The sequence below is a fragment of the Astatotilapia calliptera genome, chromosome 8 (assembly GCF_900246225.1).
Source record: "Astatotilapia calliptera chromosome 8, fAstCal1.2, whole genome shotgun sequence".
NCBI classification, from domain to species: Eukaryota; Metazoa; Chordata; class Actinopteri; order Cichliformes; family Cichlidae; genus Astatotilapia; species Astatotilapia calliptera.
Window position 1 is genome coordinate 17,294,252 of NC_039309.1, and position 22,858 is coordinate 17,317,109.

A 22,858-nucleotide genomic window follows, 5' to 3' on the forward strand; every position below is an offset into this window, starting at 1 on the left:
TGTAGATTGTCAGCATACTTTAAACAAAAGAACCTGGGCCCAATGAAACATAATGCTTGCCTGTCCACAGATGCATAAATCCAAGTTTCAGAAAATCACTTTTAGAGAAGTCACATGAAGCTGTCAGTAGCTGCATGAACACACTGTGTTTATTCCTGCTTTAACCTAATGTGTCACTAGTAGTTGAAGCATCAGATTAACACAGTGCTGCCTACAATGGATTGGTGCTTTGCTGCCCCATCTGTTGTTAGCTTGCCCTGCAAATCCAATTATGTTCTTAGTTTCCCCGGTCTAAAAATAGTAGAAAATAAGGGAAAACGCAGAGGGCCACGTCATTAGATGCGAGCACAGGGGAAATTTGTGCTATGGGTTCTTTTTCTTGTGATGAGGAGATGACTGGGGTGTCACGAGCTGCCAGACGGGAGCGCCGGGATGAGGGAGAGGTGGGTGGAACGGCAGCAAGGGATGAATAAGAGGAGGAAGGATTAGGTTCAGAGAAAGGAACTTAAGAAGAATCTCTCCAGATACTGGATGAAATAAGGTAGGCTCCATAATGCGTGGAATGCAGATTTTATCGTTTATAGCCTGAGCAGCGCTCATCCGACAAAGTGTAAAAGTGTGTGTTTGCGTACAGTCACACAGTTTGTCACCAAAAGTCAGCATGTTTTGTACTTTATCCTTTGTGTCAGCTGCTATAGCTACTCACTTTTTATTCTAGAACAGTGCTGGTAAGTTTGCAGAACAGGGAGCGGTTGAGGAAGGCAGAAAACACCCATTTCAATCCCACACACAGTGAGTGAGATACAGCTTATTAATAAGAAAAACAGGAGTATTTTACTGAGCCGCCTTCATTTTTATCTGTTTGTGTGTAAGTGACACAGAGCAACTGAAGTCATTCATCATGTGCTCTGTGTGAAGAGAAAGACTGTGACTTTTGTCATTTATGTCAGCAATGCAGTGACTTACTTTCTCTGCAGGAGTTTTTATTTGGAGCTGTGATTTTTAAATCAACTGATGTACTTTGCCTTATTTGTGTCAACGAATGTGTCTGCATGCCAATAAAACATCTTTAAAAAAGAGGGCTTTTCATTGAAGGCATTTTCAGTGTTGGGTAAAACTACTTTGAAAGTATAGGTTTGATTGATGCATCTGAAAGCAACTTGAGGTTAGTATCTTGCCCGAGAATATTTGGCATGCAAACCCACAACCCTCTGATTAGTGCTCTACCTCCTCAGCCACAGCCACCCCAATGGAGTAAGCTAGTTTGGTTAAGTAAATCTTTGAAGAAATAAACAGAAAAACCGACATTATTTAAAGAAATAAACACGTTAGTTCTACATATATCTGAAAAAGTGCACCATTCACTGCAGAAAGCAAGAATTTCAGTTATGTCATGTATACACTTGAGGACCGACAGCTTGATCCCCAATCACGCCTATACATGATCACTAAGCAACACCCACCCTTGACTTCCAAAAGGTCAAGTGTGAGGCAGTGGCATGCCTGAAAAATACTTTACCTGGGCATGGCTTCGCAGTGGTCAGCAGGGAGAGAACAGCATGCTAAAAAAAAAGTGCTTAATTTGCAGTAAAGAAGCAATGTACAATAAAAGTCCTGCATCATTTATTTCCTTTTACAGCCCAAACTTATTGGAATCGTGTCTGCAAAGGGCCTTAAGAGCTGCCTAGATGATCGTTTGAAACTCAGCATTGCCTTATCTCGAGAATAGGGATGGAAAATGACAGTGGCGATGAACAATAAACCGTGTTCAGCTCTGAATTTTTTTGACATGACTTGCAGGAAAAATGAAAGGCATTTTCGTTGCATTCCATTAAGCTTCTTCAGTTCTCCAGTTGTTACTGGTATTGTGCACGGTGGATGACTGGGATACCGCCCTGGCTTTAATAGACATGTTGTAAGAAGGGGCCACACTAATTGTTTCCACACAGACGCTTGACCCTAGGTCATCTTGAATTAAATCAAAGCACACGTAACCTGATTAACAGAGCTTGGGTTACTTGGCAATCGATCTTGTCTGCTTTCTGTCACTGTTTTAATGCTGTTCGTGTGTCAGGAAGGTCATGGAATAAACTGTATGCCAAACTTTAGTTCTGTCCAGCCAAAGAACCTGCCACCAGCACAACCTAAAAATAAACTGAATGAATAAATATAGTAAATTAAAGACACCAGCGTGAAAACAATATATAAAGCCTCGACAACTTTCCATGCCTCCGCTTTTATTCCTTTATTATACTGCAGTGGCAACAAAGCAGGAAACCTTATAAGTTATTAATGTTGTGTAAATGTCTTAGGTTGTTAATCTGGTTACATTACAGCTTGTTATATTCCCTGTACTATAATGAAATAGTAACTTAGTTTTCTCCTTCGTCTTGTTATTTGCTACAAAGTTTGTTGACAGGTTTGTTGTTGCTGATGATGATAAGTTTTTTGTAAAAAAAAAAAAATTGTGTATAATCAGTTTTGTGCTTTCCCTTAAATTCTGTCATATACATATGGCGTACTGTTACAATAGCCAAAGTTTCAAATAATGACGTTACAGAATGTACAAGTAATCCCTGTAAGCCATAAACTCAGGCTTCAGACAGCACTAAAGGTTCAAGTTCAGACAGTTTTTTTCTGCTCTGGAGTCTGTGTGATGTCAGTGAGAGATGCTGAGAGCCCCACCCTCCTGACAGGCAGCCAATCAGAAGAAGATGGCCTTTTAGGATGGGCGGTCTTAAAGTGAGAGGAGATAAAAAGACTGAGGGGCTACAGTAATACCCAGCATAAGATGCATTTTTTTCCAACGGTGAGTCATGGAGGGCTGTTCTGATCGAGTCCAAGAACAAAAGCTTTGCCTTTTTTCTGGCTATTAACCGAAAGAAAGCCTTTCTAGCACTTCTTCTAGTAATGCCAATTTTTTCCTTTAAGAAATCCCACTTACTCAAAATGTATTTTATATGATTTTCTAACATTTAGGAACTTTAAAGCCAATGTTAAAGTAAATATAAGCAGGTAAAAATCAAGGATTATTGCATTTTAATGTGTTCAGTTGTGACCCATCCTGCATATCTTCCTGAACTGTATTAAGTATGTATTGTTTAAAATACATATATTAAATTTATAGGATTGGAAATTGATAATAGTGATGAGCAATAAGCCGTGTTTCATGTTCCTGCTCAGTACACCGGATGTTTTCACTTACTGGAAGCTTCTCAAGGTAATTTAGCACTTCAGAAATCCTTTAACCTACGCACATAAGTGCTTTAAATGTGCTGATCACCACGCTTAGCTCAGCAGGCTCTTAGTTAGCACTGATAAAGAAACTGATTCAAAAATACACTTACAACATCTAACGTTTTCTGTTTCCTTATCTTTCATTTAATCTTCAGATGTGCATATCAGTATGATTTGTTAAGAAAATACGCTAAGCACTTGTCACAAGAGCTTTCATTTAAATATAATTCTAATGACACAAAAAAGGAAAAATCAACTTTCAGAAAGCTTCTATGGCATTTGATTGAGTATTTCATCTAAAATGAGTCTATTTCACAAAATGTAGTGTAGATGAACACCTGAACTTTTACGTTGTAACATAAGGAAACAAAGAGCCTTATTCTCTTGCAATAAAATAAAAATTTGGTAATGGGGTGCTTTGGGTTTGTCTCTTTTGCTTGAGTATCCCAGAAGTATGGGTACGTTTGTGACCCTGGCAGAGGTTTTGGAGGCCCGGGGCTCACCGCTGGATGAGGATGAGGTCTGGTGTCTGCTTCTTGCCACCACTGATGCCTTACTCGAAATCTCCAAAAAAGGTAACTTTCCTTCATCACCTTCCCAAATTCACAACTGTTTAAGGACAGGGCTTGATTTAAAACATAGACTGTACAATAAAGATGGATATAGCCACTGTACTCATTAGTGTATGAGGTCCCATTTTGAAACCTTTCACGTTTGCCATGGTGTTTTCGATGTGAAACGGTCGATGTAGATGATTACAAAGTAACCAGGGGACAACTCATAGTCATAGACTAACTATTTGTCAGTTAGGAGGTAAGGCAGCTGTATGCATCCTACTTTTTCTTTCTTTTGATGCTAAGGGAGCTCATAATGTACAAAATGAAAATCATGTTGTAATTATTAGGACCTGAAACTAGCAACCAAGACTGTAAATGCTTCCATACATGAAAGTTTATTGATGTTTTAAACTGAGGGCCCTTTCCCCATGAGCCCAAAGAAGTCACCTTCTCGTTGACCCCCTTTTCAGATCTGAAAGTTACATTTAGTATCTCTGATATTCTTTCTCTAGTCCAAAAGTAATGTTCAATAACAAACACACTGTGGCTGAAAGCATGATCTTATTCAAAGAAATCTCTTTTTATCAAATCTCTCGAGCTGGTGACAAGCTTGTGGTGTGCTCTCCGTTTAGGTTCAGGCAACATGAGCAGCGTGCTGAGCCCAGGCTCAGTGCTGCTCTCAGCCAACGGGAGTCTGGCCTTCAAAAGCTGTGCTCGAAATGAAGACGTGGCCTCCTTCACAGCCCCTGAAGTCCAGCAGGGTCACACCGCCTCCTCGAGGACTGCAGTCGAAAAGGTGTGTTGTTGTTGCTTTGAGGTCTTTTATATTGCAGTGCGTGCTTGTTCCAAAAAACAGATGTTCCACAAGCACAGCTGTGGCCAATTTGCTAAATATGCAGCTGACTAAATTTGGAAAATCTTGCACTGACCAAAAGAAAAACCATAATTGGAAATCATGCATGATACCTCGTAGGATTAAAAAAAATAATCTCTAAATTGTAGATAACAATGAAATCTCAGGTTAACTTATTTAGTAGTCACGTATTTGGTGTGTATCTACTCTTCAGATGGTTGTATACTCACTGGGGATGACTCTTTATTGGTGTGTTGACTATCACCTACCTCACAACCAGGTACTCCTCCTCTTATATCTTCCCGTAATCTCATTCTTCTTTATTCTTAGCACTTGCGTGCCATTCATTTTGCTTTTCTTCTGTATTTTTCTCCACAGCCAGTCCAAATAAGTGCTGAGCTGGAAGGTTTGCTACTGAGCATGTGCGAGGACATGATGTTGAGAAGGACGGACCTGCTAACGGTGCTGGAAACCTGTGAGCTACACCACAAGGCTTCAATGCTTCCTCCTGCAGAGCGTCTTATTAGGCAGCTGGTGGAGGATGTTTACAGAAACTCGGTGAGTAGTGGTTAAGTGTTTAGGTTGAAGCTCCGCCGGTTAGCTGAGATCATGTCTGGTTTTGATTTTTGTGATAACTCTGTTTCCTTGAGTTTGACAATGATTTCTTTACAGGCTGATCACGTCTCTATGGCTGATAATGGATCCCAGCTAACAGACCGCAGTCAAGTGGTCCGGGACAGATTACACAGTAAGAAAGTGCTTCTAATTGTCAAATGTAATGTTTCTGAAAAGTCTTATTAGCTTAAAGCATTAGAAAAACAATAGCACTTTCATGTCTGTATATTAAATGTAAAGCTGCTGCATTCAGCAGGTATAGTTCATTAGTGCTCATTAGTGAAAGTGTAGATCTAGTTGAGGTCCACCTAATAGGGGGAAAGCAGGTCTTTCATCAGTTATCACTTTGTCTGAAGAGGAAAAAAAGAGTTTAATGTTGATTGTCAAAGGTCTGGTCAAAGTACACTACCTAACAATGCTTTACAATAGCATGAGATTGATGTCAGTCCTAACTATAGTGCTGATTGGTGCTGAACCAATACTCCTCTAGTGGCACTGATAGGACAGGTACTCTTCAGATGAGTCATGCTTTATGGTCTGTCCCACTTTTCTCTAACATTTTCCGTGGTACACGAAGGCTGTGTCCCAATTCAGGGTCTGCACGCTTGAAGTACGCATTTTAAGTGCGATTACGTCACCGCCACGCGACGACGGCTGTCCCAATTCGAAGTGTACTTCAAATGCATACTCCAAATGCGCCGTTGATTTCCCCAAATATCAAGCATGGTCCGGTTCACGCTTCGTGGTCCCATATATCCCACAATTCATAGCGTGGCGGTGGGTGTGGATAATTTTGCCGCAAAATATTGCAGGAGGGAGCGGCCGAAGAGTGAACTGTTAAAAGTAAGTACTGAATAGGATGTCACTTATTTATGTGCAAATGTTTAATAACATTAAAACATTGCTGTTGGCCACATGTCGGCAAAGTTATGTAACATTAGTGACTTTCAGTGTTAACTTGGTTTTAAAGCCTCTACAAATATATATATCATAATAATCGGACAATACATATAATATTGTCCATATTATATTTACATTACCACAGTGAGATGATTTTAGTCTCATGACCAACATTAGCTAATTGTTATTTACTAACTAATCTTGAAATGACTGTTCAGTACAGGAATGAAGCCCAACAATCATGTTTTACAGTCACGTGGTCTCAGCCTCAGATACTCAACTAATCAAAGTGATGTCATGACAAAAATGAATGACCAACAAAACATTTTTTCTCCTTCATTTCTGTCACACAAAGCTGTATGAAACATTTCTTGCGGTTAGTATCATGGTTGCTAGGCAACCTGAACAGCGCGACGAAGGGTAGACCGTCCCATTTCACAAGCCTCTCACTTCCGCACTTCTTGTACTTATAGTACTCGTGCAGACCCTGAATTGGGACACAGCCTAAGAGTTTTGTCATTTCTCACTGATTTGTGTCATTCTACGTTCTTTCAGCTTGCTAGCTGTCAAGTGCCAGCGTCCCAATTTTGACTCCTGACTGTGTGCACTGCTCTGCTTGCTGAGTTAACTTATGCTAAATATTAAATTAAACAAAAGAGAGAAAGTTATGTTGTTCCTTCGGGGCCCCCTGAAGGAAATCCCCTTTCCTACTGTCCTAGAGACACATAACTGTGTTAAGTAACTCCCAAGCAACAGTATAAATTTACTTGAGTCATTTGTGTTATTTCAGCAGAATACTGTGGCTGGTTAACTCAATGGCTTTTCAGTAAATCAGTTTAGAATTTTAGAGTAAGTAAGGTTTATTTATATAGTGCTTTTTAAGAGCAGAATTCACAAAGTGCTTTACAGTACAGAAGTAAGTATACACCAAATTAAAATAGTATAAAGAGATAAAAATAAATAAGAGCAAGCCTGCACAGGTGGGTCACAAGTTTCTTGAGTAAAACACAGTCTAACCTTTACATAACCTCCATCCATGCATCCATTCTCTTCTGCTGGTCCTTGTGAGGATCGCGGGTGCAGTTTTTCACTGAAACAACACAAAGGACTCAACTGAAGAAAACCTAATTTGTTCAGTAAATCTAACTACATTATTCTTTAAAACCAACAAAAGTTGATATTTTTTTAAAGTATAGATAAAGTATAGATTTTGATATAAAATGTGTTCATTAATGAGCCACAGAAGTCTCATCATCCGTGGACAGAGCTTGTCCCTGCTTCCAGGCTAAGCTAATATGCTAAGCTAACTACATGTTAGACATGAGTGGTATCAGTCTTTATCCTGCAAGAAAGCTAAGAAGCATATTTTAAAAATAATATTCAGCTTTTATGTGACATACATGTTTATTTTTCAGGGAGCTCTTTTAGTAACTCGACATGGTCGCTGAAGAAGAAGATGTCCGGAACATTCTCGGGGGTATCTTATTCAGCTAATGCCACAGGGTATGAAATGTGTTTTACACATCTTATAACAGCATTCTGCCACATTTTAAATCCTATTTTGTTTGCGTCACGGGTGGGCATGTTCAGTGAAATGTATTTGCTTAAATAAGGTGTGGTAAAATAACTAAAAAAGACATAGAAACCATACAGAGTTGTCAAATCCCAAAGGAGTGTTTAACAAAGCTAGTTCCATCAAAATGTTACTCCTGTGTGCACAAGCTATCATCTCATGAGTGACGGATCTCACCTGCCATCAGACTGAGAATGGAAATCTAATTTTCCCCAGGATTCCCTTGGGAGGCCGGCAAATAGAGAGGTACGGCAGCTGGCAGCAGCTGAACCGCAGCCCCGGTAGTCCTTATATGGATGGTAATCGAAATGCCAACTCAAGATCCCTCACACAGTTTGACTCCTCAATGAGTCTGAATGATAAGAAAGTAAAGGTGAGTGCATTTGTGACATTATATTATAGTATAGTATAATGTTTCCCAAAATAATTGTGATAATGTATGTAATTTGTGAATCATCTATATATTTAGTTATTACTACAACACATTGAGAAATATGGTCTTTTTAAATGGATTTCAGACTTAAACAGGTTTTGATTGTTAGATTGATCAGAATCAGAAACATAACTGACCTTAAAGAAGCACCCAAGATAAACAAGGTCCTTTCAAAGCTGACAGTGAAGGGTTCACCAGTCTGTGAAAGACAAAGTAGGCAAAATTCTCAACAATGAGAACATTTTTCAGTTTTAGCTATAATGTTTGTTTCTTTTGTTCACTGATTGCCAAGACTCAAGAAAACAGTCTTCAAAAGTAAAAAAATTAAAATAATATGGGATATTCTGTTAGCATAGGTTAGAGAAGGAACAAGGGTTACAGGGATAAGGATTTGGAGCAACATATGCCGCCATCCAGACTTTTTTCCCTTAACAAATTGAGTAGGACACCACTTCCTGTGTGTACCACAATCACACAGTAAAATTGTCAGTTTCACAACCCTCCAGTGGCGTATCTACAAGGTACCATAGTTCCCCCATGTCCCAGCTACTTTAATAAAGTTTAAATTTAATACATTTGTATTTATACTTGTATTTTGTATTTGTTGTGCCACTTTCTGCTTTTACGTTTTCATTACAAATGTCATGCTTTGTACCCTTTACCTTAAAGTGTACTTATTATTTTACAGCTGAATTACATTATTATAGATAAACCACAAAACCAAATACAAATAATAAGAATGATGAACACGTAGAACATTAAAGAGATATACAAGCAACAATGGATTAATACTTATGATCCAGTAATATGTATATGTTTCTGAAAAGTGCCATTCTATGTAATGAGTATTCTTACTTAAGGACACTATATTTTCCTCTCCATTTTCCTGTGTTGCAGGACATGGGTCCTGAGTTTATTAGAGTGCTGGATGAGCCGCTGGTTGTCTTGGAACTTCCTGGATCCATTGTGGTGAGTACAGTCCTGATATTTTAGGAGATTTTCTTTCAAGGACACACAATACTAGAATACTGCTAAATGTGTTTACTCAAGTACAGTTTTGATGTGCTTTCCTCAGTTGCATTGGTCTCTGGTTGAATGGAATATTAATCAGTTTAGTTTCAAAATATCCATTATAGAATTCTGAAGAGTAATATTTTGCAAAGTGAATATTTTGTCTATTCATCTAAAAAATTATATCTTTCATAATCTATTTTGTTCATCTACAACCAAAATTGACCCATCAATCCTCTTAGATTAATTAGACAGATAAAAATCTGATATTCTCAAACTTCTATTTTTGCAGTCAAAGAAAGGGAAATCTCCTACCACTCAAAGAGAGCTGAGTGTTGTAATGCCGAATGGCCAGAGCATCCTTGTCAGGTGCGAGGTGAAATCCAGAGGAGGAGACGTCTTTGACATGATTGTGGCTCACTTCAACCTTGTGGAGCATTTCTACTTCGGCCTTGCTTACATTGATGGTAAACGTTTTTGTGTGGTGCTGGTATGCTGTAACTGATACGTTATCAAGTCACTAAAGTTTCTTTCTTTTCTCTCTTCTCTGGTCAGATAATGAGTTTTTCTTTGTGGACAACGACACCAAGATTTCTAAAGTTGCTCCAGATAGCTGGAAAAAAGTGCCTACTGCCACCTTTGTCCTTTTCTTCAGGGTCAAATTCTTCATCAACGACATTTCTCTTCTTTTGTATGTTGTTTTTCCCCCTGTTCGATTATTGCCAACAGCCCTAGTTTGAGGGAGAAACCTTTGAGTGTGTGTGATCTTCTCCATCAGGCACAAACAGACCCGACACCAGTATTACCTCCAGCTTAGGAGAGATCTTTTGGAGGACAGGCTGTCCTGTCATGAGGAGACTGCTCTGTACCTAGGAGGTCTGGCCATGCAGACGGAGTATGGAGACTCCATGCCTGAGGTTCTGTACCTGAAGCTAAACTATAGTTAGAATGTAGTTATATGCCGTCACTATAGTTAGTTAGTAACTCATATATAGATTGGATCAAGCTGGAATCCAGGTAGAGTGCTTCTATAGATCCTGCTTATCCATCATACCCTTAGTTTGGGGTGAATATTTTGATTATTATTGTTTAGCTTATGATCCTGATGATGTCATTATCCTTTAATTCTGTTCAGAAATTATTTGAATAGCATTAACATAAGTCTGTTATCTGGTGTTCTTTGCAGGTATATGGTAGGGGCTACTACCGCCCTGATGAGTATGTCTCCAAGAGCGTGTTGGAGAAATGTGCCTTGCCTTACATTCAGGGGGAGCTGTTGCGACTTCACACCAACAATGCTCAAATGCTCACCGACGAATCAGAACTTGAATTTCTCAAGGTATCAAACCTGTCTTTATTGTGACAATATTTAAATAATGATGCAGTGTGTTTTACTGTATCTTCATAGCTGTGACCACTGTTAGTCTCACAGAAATGGTGGTTACCGCTTTGTGTTTTCTTAGGTATGTCAACAATTGCCTGAGTACGGCGTTTCGTTCCACCGTGTGACACGAGAGAAAAAGCCTTCAGACGGAGAGATTATTCTTGGGGTTTGTGCCAAAGGTGTTATTGTCTATGAGGTGAAAAATGGCAGCAGATCCACTGCTCAGACTTTCTATTGGAGGGACACAGCAACCATCTCGTCTTATGTGAGTGAAGTAATGGTTTCGCCATTGGTTGGTAGTGACCATAAACTCTGTGTAAAGGATGGAGCTGTTGTTTGCTAAGCTATTCTTAAGTCTCAATAAGTTCTGGCTATCACCGTATTAGGTCTTTGAAACCATACTCTTTCATGGTAGCTGCTTGTCCATCACAAAGTTGGCCGGACCTTAAGCTCAACCTGTTGAGTTATCCTTCTGGATAGTAATGGAATTCAAAAAGTACTTTCATAATACTTCAAACTAGTTATTAAGACCATAAACCTAGCGGGAAAATATTTACTGAGAGCATGAATCAAAGGAGCTTAGGGCCATTTGCCCATAGACTTCCACACAACCAGACATCTCTTTGCAGCCAGAGTAGTTGCCTTCTGCTGATTAGGAATGAGACTTGGAACCTTCCTCCATGTTTTATACAGTCTATGGGAGTGACACACGGTTTCCTTTCATGGTCTAGAAAATTTTCCTTCATTTTTCCGCAGAAGCATAAATTTGTAGTAGAGTGCCGGGGCAGCAAGAAGAAGCACACGTTCATCACGGAGAGGTCGAAGATAGCCAAATACCTTTGTAACCTTTGTTCAGCGCAACACAAGTTTAACAATGAGATGAACTCCCGTCAGCTAAGCCACAGCCTGGTGTCAGGTTAGTTATTTCAGTGTTACTCTGTCTCAGTGAAGAAATACACCAAGAAACTAACAAAAACACAACCATAAAGTCTACTCTGCTGTCCAAATACTAAAGATGACTTCTGCCTCTTTGTTCTCCAGAGGACAATATTGTGCAGTACGCAGCAGTGTGCCGTGCTCAGAGCAGCCAGCTTAAGTCTTTCTCATGTTCTGAGACCCCTCAGGATGACAGCGGTCTGACCACGCCTCAGAATGAGTCCATGACCAAGCTGTATGATGATGTCACAGCCAAGATCGAGGCCCGCATAAAACAGCAGCGCCTCAACGAGCAAAGGTACTTTGTTTTCCAGCGGTTTTTACAAGCATAACGCTGTTTCCCGCACTGAACATTCAATTTACAGATGAACCAAATCATTATGACCACTTAAGGAACACTGATCGTGTTGTAGCATCTAATATATACGGATATATTAGATGATAAGTGAACAGTTGGTTCTTGTAGGAAATGTGTTGGATGCAGCAGAAATGGGCAGGTGTTAAGAGCTGAGTAACTTTGACAAGAACCAACTGGTTGCTGCCAGCCACCTGGGTTGGATCATCTCTGAAACAGCAAGGCTTGTGGTGAGTACTTACAGGCAGCGACACCTAAGGCAGGGACAAACGTCCAACTGGAGAGAGCATGCTGGGGGATGTGCTGGAAGAATGCTGATCCAAGTCACGCCTTACAGGACTTAAAGGATCTGCTGCTGTCGTGTTGATGCCTAATGCTACAGAACTGCTTCAGAAACCCATGCTTTGGTTTGTGAGAGCTGCGCTGGTAGTGCAACGTGACTACCAACTAGTGGTGGTCGTAATGTTTTGGGTCATCAGCTTTTTATCTCATAACTGTAGCAACGACAGAGGAGCAATTGGCTTTTATGGCCCATACTTTCGTGAGAATGTCAGTGATTCTCCTGCAGTTATGTAATCCTTATCTAGATTATTATTTTTATAAAAGTGTACTAGACAGGTGAATAGAAGAGGAAAGATATTAAAGCTTTCATGAAGTTACCACGGGTAATTTTTTTGTGCTTTGTGTTTCTTATTTAATGCTTGCTCTAGCAGTCAGCGCAGCAGCAGTGTTATGCTCTCACCATCGTGCTCTCAGAGGAGTGGATCTGAAGCCCCTTGTGGTTCGCCAGCAGCCCAAGGTACACTATATAACCAAATACACTTTCAGCCACTTTAACCGACATATGACAGGTGGTTTACACCAAGTACTCTTATGATAGAGCAGCATCTTAAAAATGTTTAATTCTGGTTGGTTGCCTTGTGATTTAATGCTCCATCATCAAGTCATTGAAACACAGCTGCTTTTCCCACATGTTAACTCCACTGTTAAACTATATTTTTTTGTAGAAACTCCAACTAAACTGGGGACACCATCTCAGAGAGAAGTTATATGTGTTTCCTTAAAGAAAGACCCAAAGCTTGGCCTAGGTAAGCTAAACTCACTTTGTATATATAAAATGCTGTTTTCAAAACCAGCTGGACATAACTAATACATGTTAGATACAATCACTGTGCCATTTCTGCTACATATTAGTACTATTCTGTATAAATAAACGCAGCACTTATTCAGGTGTGAGGGTGATTTATTGATAATATCCAATATAAAGTGGGGATGGTTAAACAGAACTAAGGATGAACTAACTGGGAGAAACTACACAAAGGAGTGGCAAACCTGAGCATGAAGGGAGAACGGCAGGGAGAACGGCAGGGAGAGCACGCAGGGGATTACACCAGGTATGAACACAGACGACGCGACGAGGAGCAGAGGAAATCACACACTATAAGTACACGAAGAGACACTGGGAAATCACACACAGGTGGGGGAAACAGCTGGACCTGATTAACCTGACGAGACAGGGGAACACTAACACCAGGGACCAACAGAGGGAGCACAAACCCAGAACCCAGTGTCTAAAATCCCAAACACAAACCATCCCAAAACAGCCATGAATAATAATGAAAGTAATAACAATAAAGAACATAAACATAAAGTCACTGAGTCATGGTCGCAGGACCATGACAGATGGTTCCTCTGGAATATGTTCAACCCAACAAACTCTCTGTTCATCTGGTTTATGTTTTTACAGGTATAGTAATAGTTGGCGAGGACACAGTAGGGCGTTATGATTTGGGCATCTTTGTAGCCTCTATTGTGCCTGGTGGACCTGCTGATAAAGATGGACGCATCAGAGCTGGTATGGACTCATGTGGATATTTTACTTAAAGTTAAGTAACACCACATAAAACACTTAGAAAGAAGGAAAACGGATTCCAATATATTATGCTGACTGTTTCATCCAGCATCGTCTTTTATTCTAAGAAAAATGATGCAGAGAATATGTGGCATGTAAGAAGAAAGGAGGACAAAGATGGCACTTGAGGTGTCTATGGGGTGTTTGAGGTCACATGTAGTCTGTACATGTACTGTCACTGGACACTAGCACCATTTAATTTCACCATGACCTTTGCCTACAGGTGGCCGTCTGATCTCTCTGAACCACATCAGCCTGGAAGGTGTTACCTTCAGCGAGGCAGCAGAGGTCATGCAAAACAGCCCAGAGGAGGTGCAGCTTATTATCTCACAGCCGAAAGGTGCTTTGTGTGCATGTGTGTATGGATGTATGTGTGTGTGTGGTTACTGTATGTGTGTAATAATACTTGAGTACTTGTGACCTTTGACCACTTTTATGTGTAATATTGAGGATTCAGCTGGTTTTTATTTTTTTCTACCTTTTAGCCTGCTAGCAACATTTCAGCTTTTTGTTGATTCCACCTTCCAGCCTCCATTGTCACTATAAAAAGCTTGAAACCGCAGTCTCCATTTTGACTTAATGCTGAGAGTGTTAATATGTGTTAGCATTTCATTCTTTCTGCTTTGCCTTACATTTAAAGTCCTAAAAAAAAGAAACATAAAACAGGATTACGTAAATGGCTTGTATACTTTAAGATTTTAAGATTCAGATCAATGTAAATGAATAATTTTATTACATGTTCTTATTTAAAACCAGCAATATTTTTTCAAGCAGATTCTGTTTAACTTTGTTTAAAAAATAAGTATTTATAATGGGAAACTGCCCACTGTTGCTCTGTCCAAGAGTTTCAAGAAGATTTGATGACAGATTGCAAGACTAGCAAGTACCCAACAGACTTATTTTGTTACTAGTCAGGTTTCAGTTCATGTGCTAGCTTGTATAGACCTAGCTATCAAAAAGAGACTACAGAAGCACTCAATACAGGGGGCTCCGATTACCACTGGGATCACTGTTCACTCCCGACTTCTTCTCGAGCTCTTCTCTCAGCCTTCTTCCTGATTTTGCTATCGCTCAGTATAGCTACATTTACCACGACAGCCATCTTCCTCTGCTTGTCCACCACTAGCATGGCAGGTTGGTTAGCCATCACCGGTTTGTCTGTCTGTACCTGGAAGTCTCACAGGATCTTAGCTCGGTCATTCTTGACTACCCATTTTGACCTCGGGACTTCCAGGTCACACATGGCACACATGTTATGTGTACTATGCCAGTCACTTGGTATGGCGTTCCATGTATGCCCTACCTGCATCTTGCACCCTGCTGATATGTGCTGGATTGTCTTTAGGGCATGTGGGGCATTACACAGCCCACACCTGGGGTCTTGCCTGGTGTGGTAGATCTCAGCCTCTATGGATCTTGTGCCGAGATTTTGTTCCTGTGCTGTAGGGCTGTGCGATATGACCAAAATCTCATATCCTGATATACGATATCTATTGTCCCGATAATGATATAAATCACAAAAATTTTACATTTTCTGTAAATTCTGTGAATCTCGGGCAGCTCGACTTGCGTGAGGTGTTTCCAGCTGGGCGTCAATTCTGCTTAGCGTTTATTAAAGGGTTAGGGTCAGGGTCCGTTGATCGGCGGACAGAGGTGGTTTCTCGCAGCTTAAGTACAGTTTTTTGTTTTATGGCGGTTTTTCCCGAAGTCACAAAAGTATGACATCACAACATTCTGACTGGTCACTTGCAATGCTGATCCTGGAACAACATTTACTATGTTAATCTGGGAACAACACCAACACGATGATATCAGATCGTGCGCCATTATTAGTGCTGCCATTTAGTTCCTGATGAAGGCTCTCATGGTCCTGTTGATCTTGTATAGTTAGGCATTGCAGCATCCATGTGTGGGGTATTGACTCATAGGCTTTCTTGTAGTCAATCCAGGCGGTGGTCTTACAGTCTTGAGCGACTGCTTGGTCTACCAGTAGCTGATGTTTTGCCCCTCTGGTATTCCTGCCAATTCCTTTCTGTGTCCCGCTCATTTATTGAACCATGTGCCTGTTCATCATAGCTGCTAAGATGCCTGACAGGAGCTTCTATGTGGTAATGAGGCCGATTATTGGCTGCTAGTTGGATGGGTCTGTTGTCTTCTGGAGGTCCTTGGAGATCAGGACTGTCCGGCCTCAACTTAGCCATTCCGGGTGTCTCTCATCTACAAGCAGCTGGTTCATTTGTGCTGCCAGATGCTCACGGAGTGCAGTCAGCCTTTTTCAGCCAGTAGGCATGAATTATATCAGGGCCTAGTGATGTAATTCTTCACACTGGGACCATTTCTTGGATATATGCCACTGTGATGGTCACTGGACCCTTTTCAGGAAGGTTGACATGGTCTGCTCTTTGGTCCAATAGCCACTGAGCATTGTTGTTATGGGTTGCGTCCTTCTCCCATATGCTCTCTAGCAACTAGCTAGCTTAGATAAATTTAAAAAACCCTACTTTTTTTAAACCCTTCTTTTTTCACTTATAGTAGGGTTTAAAAAGTTTTTGCACTACCACCATCTTTGCTGTTGCAAAATTATCCTGTACATTTTCATTTACGATTCTTTGAATACTGTTTCTCTTTCTTACAGTGTCGCTGCCATTATCCACAGTTCCCATCAGTCCCAGCGGTAATAATTGTCGTTCTCCTGGGTTGAGAAAATATATATCCCAGACAACACTAATGACAGATGGACGATCGAGAGATGATAGCCTCGATGAGATTGTGTCAGTCATGATGACGCCAAAGACCAGCAAGAAACTACACTTCCCCCCTGAAGTTCGAGTTCTCAGTACACAGGTAACATCCAAGCAGTTTAGGGATTTAAACTGTGATAATTCTGCACAATTAATTGCTAAATATCTCTTTAACAACCTTCTTTAAGCATACTTCAGGTGAGGTAAGGATGAAGCTTGAACTTTGTGTTGTTAATGTCTGTGTTATGTTCAGGATAGCTGTTCTCTGTCATCATCTATGAACTGCGTGAAGCCGGAAGAGATCAGCATGGAGCTCAGGAAGATATCAGGAAATCTGGGCATTAGCATATCTGTAAGTTTGTGACATGAATGAATATAGAATGAACAGATTGGGCAGGGTATTGCCCATTTTTAAGATGTGGACTACAAAGTGAGATTTTGAAAATAGCTTTTTTGGTATTAGCGTTCAATAGCCTGTACGCATCTAACTAACGTGTTAAGAAGAATAATTCGATTAAAAACATTAGGCTTGACAGTCATGGAGGACAATTAGTACAGCAGCTCATCTCCAGCAGTAGACTGCAGCCAATCTTATTAACATCTATGGTCTGACAGGATTAGAGAGAGTTACCTTTCTTGACCTGATCTGCACTGGAAAAGTAAGCAATACGACACTGTAAAGTACTTTGTAGTTAAAGCTCCTTTAATAAATGTTCTTCAATAAAAACACGCAGAATGGACGATTTAGGAAAATAACTAGGATACAACCAGTTGACAGTCAGCTGAGTTGAGTTCTCCATTGCAAAGAGACTGACCCAGATTGACTGGAATATGCTGAGAATCTATCACAGAGGTTGCTCTCCTATTTTATTCAAAATAAACTTTTTAAGCAACTTTATTATCAGTATATCACAGTATAATTATCAATATATCTATGTTGTCATCAAGTTAAACTAAGGTCTTCTGTTAATGATGGTTTAGGGTGGCATCAACACTAACCTTCCTAATGGAGGAATCTACATCAAGAGCCTTGTTCCAGGAGGGGCTGCTGAGAGAGATGGACGTTTGCATATAGGTATTACACTCTTTTGTTCTTTGGCTCTCGGAAGAGGTGGACACATCTTTCTCCCTCTCCCTCTCTTATCTTCCCTGCTGCTGCTTCTATGTGTTTGTCTAGTCTCGTCTAACTCGAACCCTCAAAGAGTTTCCCAGTCTTGTTCTCTAAAACCTAAAGAATTATGGATTTGATCAACTGCTCCTGTAATGGAATTGACACCCTGCTAGGCTTGGGAGAGCCCGATTGTCCTGCGGAGACGTTTGCTGCCGGATACTCGATGGTCGGTTGCGTCGTGTGTCTGGCGACACTCTCGACGGAGGACAATGAACGACATCTACCAATTTGGAACCACGATAACAGAGTTCGAGCTGATTGGAGCTGGCTTATCGAAGAACAAGAAGCGGCTACAGCTGTTCAAAATCCTATGAGGCTGGCAGACATGATAGACGATAGCAGGGCTTTGAGTACTCAGACTGTGTTTTGAACGCAATATGGATAAGATCTTGGAGAAGAACAACGGGAATTGAGATAATTGGTGACCAGTGATGGACATTAGACCAACTGTAAAAATTGGATGCAGTTGTTCGCACTAAACCCAAACATTCATCAGCTTCACTCATGCGGCCCCCCTGGCGCCAGCTGAAGTCCTGCCAAGGTTGAAGCCGACTGGAACAACAAATTCTTCCCATGATAACAGGATTGTTGTCAGAACTCTTTGTCCCTCCTTCAAGGCCACCTGGGTCCACTGGAGACTGTTGACCTTCGCTTAACCGGGCGTGGTGACACTTTCTCTCAGCTGAACACGGGATACACACATGCACACACACGAAACATGTACACTGATACTGACACGCCCTCACTATCACCCTCCCTCCCCTGAATCCAACGCCTCCTGCTTACCTCCCATCCGATGTGGACAACGGATCAGCTGGAGGCGCAATCGAAGATTGCAGCGCTCCCAGATCAGCTGTACACACTGGAATACTCTCCTATGTTGCTTGTCTGTGTTTTATTGTGTTATGGTGTGTTGATATCTGTGCATTCCTGGATTATCCTTTTGTGTTACACATTTCGATGTTTTTTCCCCCTTGCTACCTAGCCTGACCTGTCTCCCCAATGTGATGTTTGTGTATTGTATGTACGGTCGGCAAGGTCTGTCATCTCGGTTGTGAGCAACTGCAACTGACAAATAAAGGCTATCTCATCTCTCATCTCTTACACTCTGTGTTAAATCAAGCAATGCTAAAACCTAATGGTTTAATCAAATAAATTAAAAAAAACCAACAACCCAAAAGCAAATAACACGGAGGCACAAAGGAGTCAAAACTACAATATCACACATTTGTAATTGTAAAAGGAAGAAGTGTTATAGTAAGAGTTAACTGTTTCTTAACTCTTTCATTTTCAGGTGACAGACTGTTGGAGATCGACGGCACTAACTTCCAGGGCTTCACCTACCAGCAGGCTGTGGAGTGCTTGAGTAAAACTGGGGAGGTAAATTCATGAAATGCGACTACAAGGGACCAAGGATTACCAGTGTCTGCATTTGATGGTGACTTATGATTTAGCCATACTAATGATGTGGATTTGTGGATGTCAATGTGAGAAACAACTACTGCATGATGAACTATCCAAAATTATAGAATCAGATTTGTGTGCTCAGACTCAGAAAAACTCCTGAAAATCATTTGCCTTCATATTAGATACAGTTTGTATCTTTATTGGATCTCAAGCGATCTAAAGTAAGGTCTAAAATAATCTCTCACTAAAGTGCTGGTGCTGCACTCTGTCTATTGCTGCTGTCCATGGTGCCAACTATAATACCCTGACAGTATAAAGATGGATTTAGTTCACTTCCATGATTCTGGATTTGAGTTCTACGTCCTGTGGTCATTGTGTCTCCAAAGACACTTAAAGATGAGATATGAGCGAGCACAGCGTCCAGACTGAGCCACATTAGTAGAAATCCAACATGAATTCCATTTCAGTCCAGCTGCAAATGGATTTATCCTGTCAGTTTTCGGTCTCATCTTTTTGCTTCATATCAAACTGAATTCTGTTCCACCGTGGCCATCCATTTACATTTTTCCTTTTGTTACTCTCATATCTCCTTCTCCCCCCCTTTTTTTTAACCAAATCCCAATCTTGTCCTGTCTTCTTCTATCATAGGTAGTGTCCTTGGTTGTGGAGAGGGAGTTGGTCAACCTACCCAGGGTCTCTCTTATTGCTGACACCAGCAGCACTGTATCCAATCCGAGCCTGAGTTCATCTACCAGCCAGCTAAGACTCAACAGCTCCTCATCTGTGAGCACTACTTTAAACACGATATCTGATCGGCCCAACGAGTACAGCTTTGTTACTGATGGTACGACACCTCAGCTCAGGTTTAGAAATTAATACATTAATACAAAATTAATACAAAATGCTTAATGGCAAGCACATCAATGAGATGTTTCATGTAGTTAGTCAGGAGGGATTTTGGACCACTATCTTTACAAAAACTGTTACACAAAAAGGTGTAGTGGGGAAAACAGGAGACATCACTCTGACTTGACTGAAGAGCAAACAATACAGATTCAGACTGGCCTATCACATAATCCTTCCAGAGAGGAAAAAAAGGAAAAAGGAATAGGTGAATAAGTGAACTTTTAGGAGTTGGTGTAACATATTCGTAAGCATTTAAGCAACATGAATTAACAGAGACGTTATTGAATGAAGGCATTTACTACACACTCTTCTATCTTCCTTCTTCTTCTCCTTTGCCCTTCCAATGCTTCACCTTATCATTATCCCATTACTGGCCCTATCCTCGACCTCAAAGACAACACCAAGGAAGTGACTCTGATCAAGAATGAGAGTGGGCTGGGCTTCAGCTTCTTGATGTGTGAGCTGGACCCGCCCACCCGAGATTTTGGGAGCCTCGTCCGGATAAAGCAGCTTTTCCCGGGTCAGCCTGCTCAGCAGAGCGGCAGAATCCAGGAGGGAGATGTCCTGCTGGCCATCAATGGCCAGTCGCTCAAGGAGCTGTCCTATCCAGTATGTGGAGATGCTAAATTAAAGTAGGCAGTGCAAATGCAAATTCATCCTTGGGGCTGTAGATTTTGTGGTAGATGTTCATTGAGATTTACTTGAGAATCTTTTTGAGTAACTGGGTCATGATTACTGGAAAGAGACATCACTGCTGAGTTTTTCAAATGTACTTTTTTGGTGCTTTGAGCAGCACAAGGCAAGTACAATTTAGTTCTGTTATATTCAAGAGCGGGCTGACATTTTTACAGCTGATATCTACAAAAGTGGACAGCTCACACCAAAACAATCTGTAGGATAAACAGCACTGCAGGCAAGAGGGAAGATTTGTTAATTTGGTGTGAACCGTCCCTTTAAGCTTAATCATCTGTGTTTGCTAATTTTGTTAGTGGGCTTTGATTTTCTTCCATTCAAATCAGATATAGCCTTACGATACGATGGACTTTATATGTATGAATGCTACTGAACTTGGTTTATATGCAGTATATACGATGATTAAAATCTCAAAAATATCTGCATGCATTTTTGTTTGTTATCAACTATTTATCCTGCAGAAGGTGCTAAAGCTTTTCAAAACTTCTCCACCTGAAGTCCAGCTGACCCTCTGTCGTCCTCCACCAGGTAAATACGCACTCTGACACACACACACATACACGTTTCTACATGCACCGACTTCACCCACTTGTCTGCCTGTTTACCAGGGATTCTTCCTACAATTGATCAGTTCGCTGGCTCATGAGTGACCTCATCGTCTTGCTTCGCCAGCATCATCTGAAGCAACCGTGTGCTTTAGAACAAAGCAGGGAGTGGCGACGGAGACTGTAGGGAGAACGGCCGATAAAGCTGTTTTGATCAGTTGACAGGAACATTAAGCTGATCTCATAAATGGACTCCAACACTGTAGAAAGGTCAGGAATGTTCCACAGCGTCAGCTGATGTGACTTGACAGCAACACTGTGATAAAAAGCCTGTGGGAGTTTTGTCATATGTGATTACACGGTCACTTTTTATCACTGTCAGAAAGACACTGGAAAGTCTATTTAATGGTGTTTGATAGTCCACAGGGATAAACACTGCTCTTACATAACTAACATTGTAATTTGGCATAATGTTGCTAACACTAACATCTTACATAACGTGCCATGACATGAAGGAATGTAACTTTTATTAGATTAAGAGGCTGTGCTTCTAACTAATAATGAAAGTTTATCTTTGTTTTTCAAAGAAATAAAGACGGGATAGAAGAGCAGAGAGGCTGGAGACACAGTATGGCTATGTCTGCACAGAATATCTGATGTATAGGTGAGTGTCTGGATAATGAGAAATAATAATGTTATTGATGTAGATTGTGTTTTGGAATGGATAAGGCAGACTAACACTGACCTTTAAAAAGCCCCACACTCAACCCTATTAAAAGTTTTAGACTATGCTTAAAAGCTTGGTTGGTGCCAGAAAACCAACCAATTTAAATAAGAAGATCGACCAAAACCCTCCAAAACTGTACCAGAAGCTTGCTAGGGGCTATCACGCGTCATCATAATTCTCCTGCCAATACCCCACTGTGAGATCTATCAACTCCCACTGATCTTAAAGTGTTTGTTCATATCTTATCCACAAGGTGGAAGCATTGTGCTACATGTAACAACACTGTCTGTGCCTTGCACCAGAGATCACTAGTACTGAGTCTTGTGTTATGACTTAGTTCATAATGGTTATGGTTTGTTTTATTTTTCTCCACAGCAAACATTTTGGTGACATCAAAACAAGAAGATGACTGGAGCAAACCTCTTGAAGTAACATGTAACAAGTATCATTCAGAGGGACGTAACCGTCATCAGGCATTTCTGTGATCCACTAACTGCTTCTTTTTTTAATTTGAGTGAAATTTTGAGAAATGCAAACCTTCATTTTCTCACAAAAACAAAAGCCATTAAACTAAGTATGACCTGAATACGGATGATCTGCTCCCAAACACCCATTTAGTATATGAACAAACTGGGCAGCACACACAAACACACACACTTCCCTGAGTGAGGAACCAGCAAAGGCCCCTCATAAATAAGGGTTCCTGTATTTTCAGTGAAACCCAGTAGTGCATCTGGATCCCATCAGAGCTTGTGTTCTCTTTGCAAATGATCCCAAATGTTTCTAATTATGCCAGTGGAATCGGCACGAGGATGTTTGAGCATGCATGCGTATGTTTCTGCGTGCGTGTAATCACCCTAGCAGACGTGTACGCCCATACACTGGCCTCTGTTTATTCATGA

At 40.8% G+C, this 22,858-nt stretch overlaps 1 protein-coding gene across 9 annotated transcripts; it reads left to right on the forward strand.

Annotated features, from left to right (window-relative positions):
• Window positions 1–223: 223 nt before the first annotated feature.
• On the forward strand, window positions 224–21,499 carry frmpd2 (FERM and PDZ domain containing 2). Of its 9 annotated transcripts, none has more exons than XM_026177143.1 (28): window positions 225–443; window positions 3,688–3,812; window positions 4,427–4,590; window positions 4,862–4,927; window positions 5,026–5,205; window positions 5,320–5,395; window positions 7,578–7,665; window positions 7,952–8,108; window positions 9,066–9,137; window positions 9,472–9,646; window positions 9,735–9,870; window positions 9,958–10,096; window positions 10,366–10,518; window positions 10,643–10,828; window positions 11,320–11,479; window positions 11,605–11,797; window positions 12,565–12,653; window positions 12,862–12,942; window positions 13,602–13,709; window positions 13,990–14,106; window positions 16,402–16,610; window positions 16,761–16,859; window positions 17,489–17,582; window positions 18,973–19,058; window positions 19,734–19,929; window positions 20,386–20,600; window positions 21,146–21,212; window positions 21,293–21,499. In XM_026177143.1, the coding sequence occupies exons 1-28, from the start codon at window positions 433–435 to the stop codon at window positions 21,328–21,330; spliced, it is 3,480 nt and encodes a 1,159-aa protein (XP_026032928.1). In that variant the 5' UTR covers window positions 225–432; the 3' UTR covers window positions 21,331–21,499. The 9 variants fall into 9 exon arrangements, with proteins under 9 accessions (XP_026032936.1, XP_026032928.1, XP_026032931.1 ...); XM_026177146.1 differs by having other exon boundaries at window positions 21,149–21,212; XM_026177144.1 differs by having other exon boundaries at window positions 12,568–12,653.
• Window positions 21,500–22,858: the final 1,359 nt, after the last annotated feature.

Bases quoted from the DNA above. Each gene is read 5' to 3' on its own strand.
- frmpd2 (XM_026177143.1), top strand. The intron at 12,654-12,861 runs GTACACTATATA...ATTTTTTTGTAG, and splicing joins TGGTTCGCCAGCAGCCCAAG to AAACTCCAACTAAACTGGGG. The intron at 16,611-16,760 runs GTAACATCCAAG...TGTTATGTTCAG, and splicing joins TTCGAGTTCTCAGTACACAG to GATAGCTGTTCTCTGTCATC.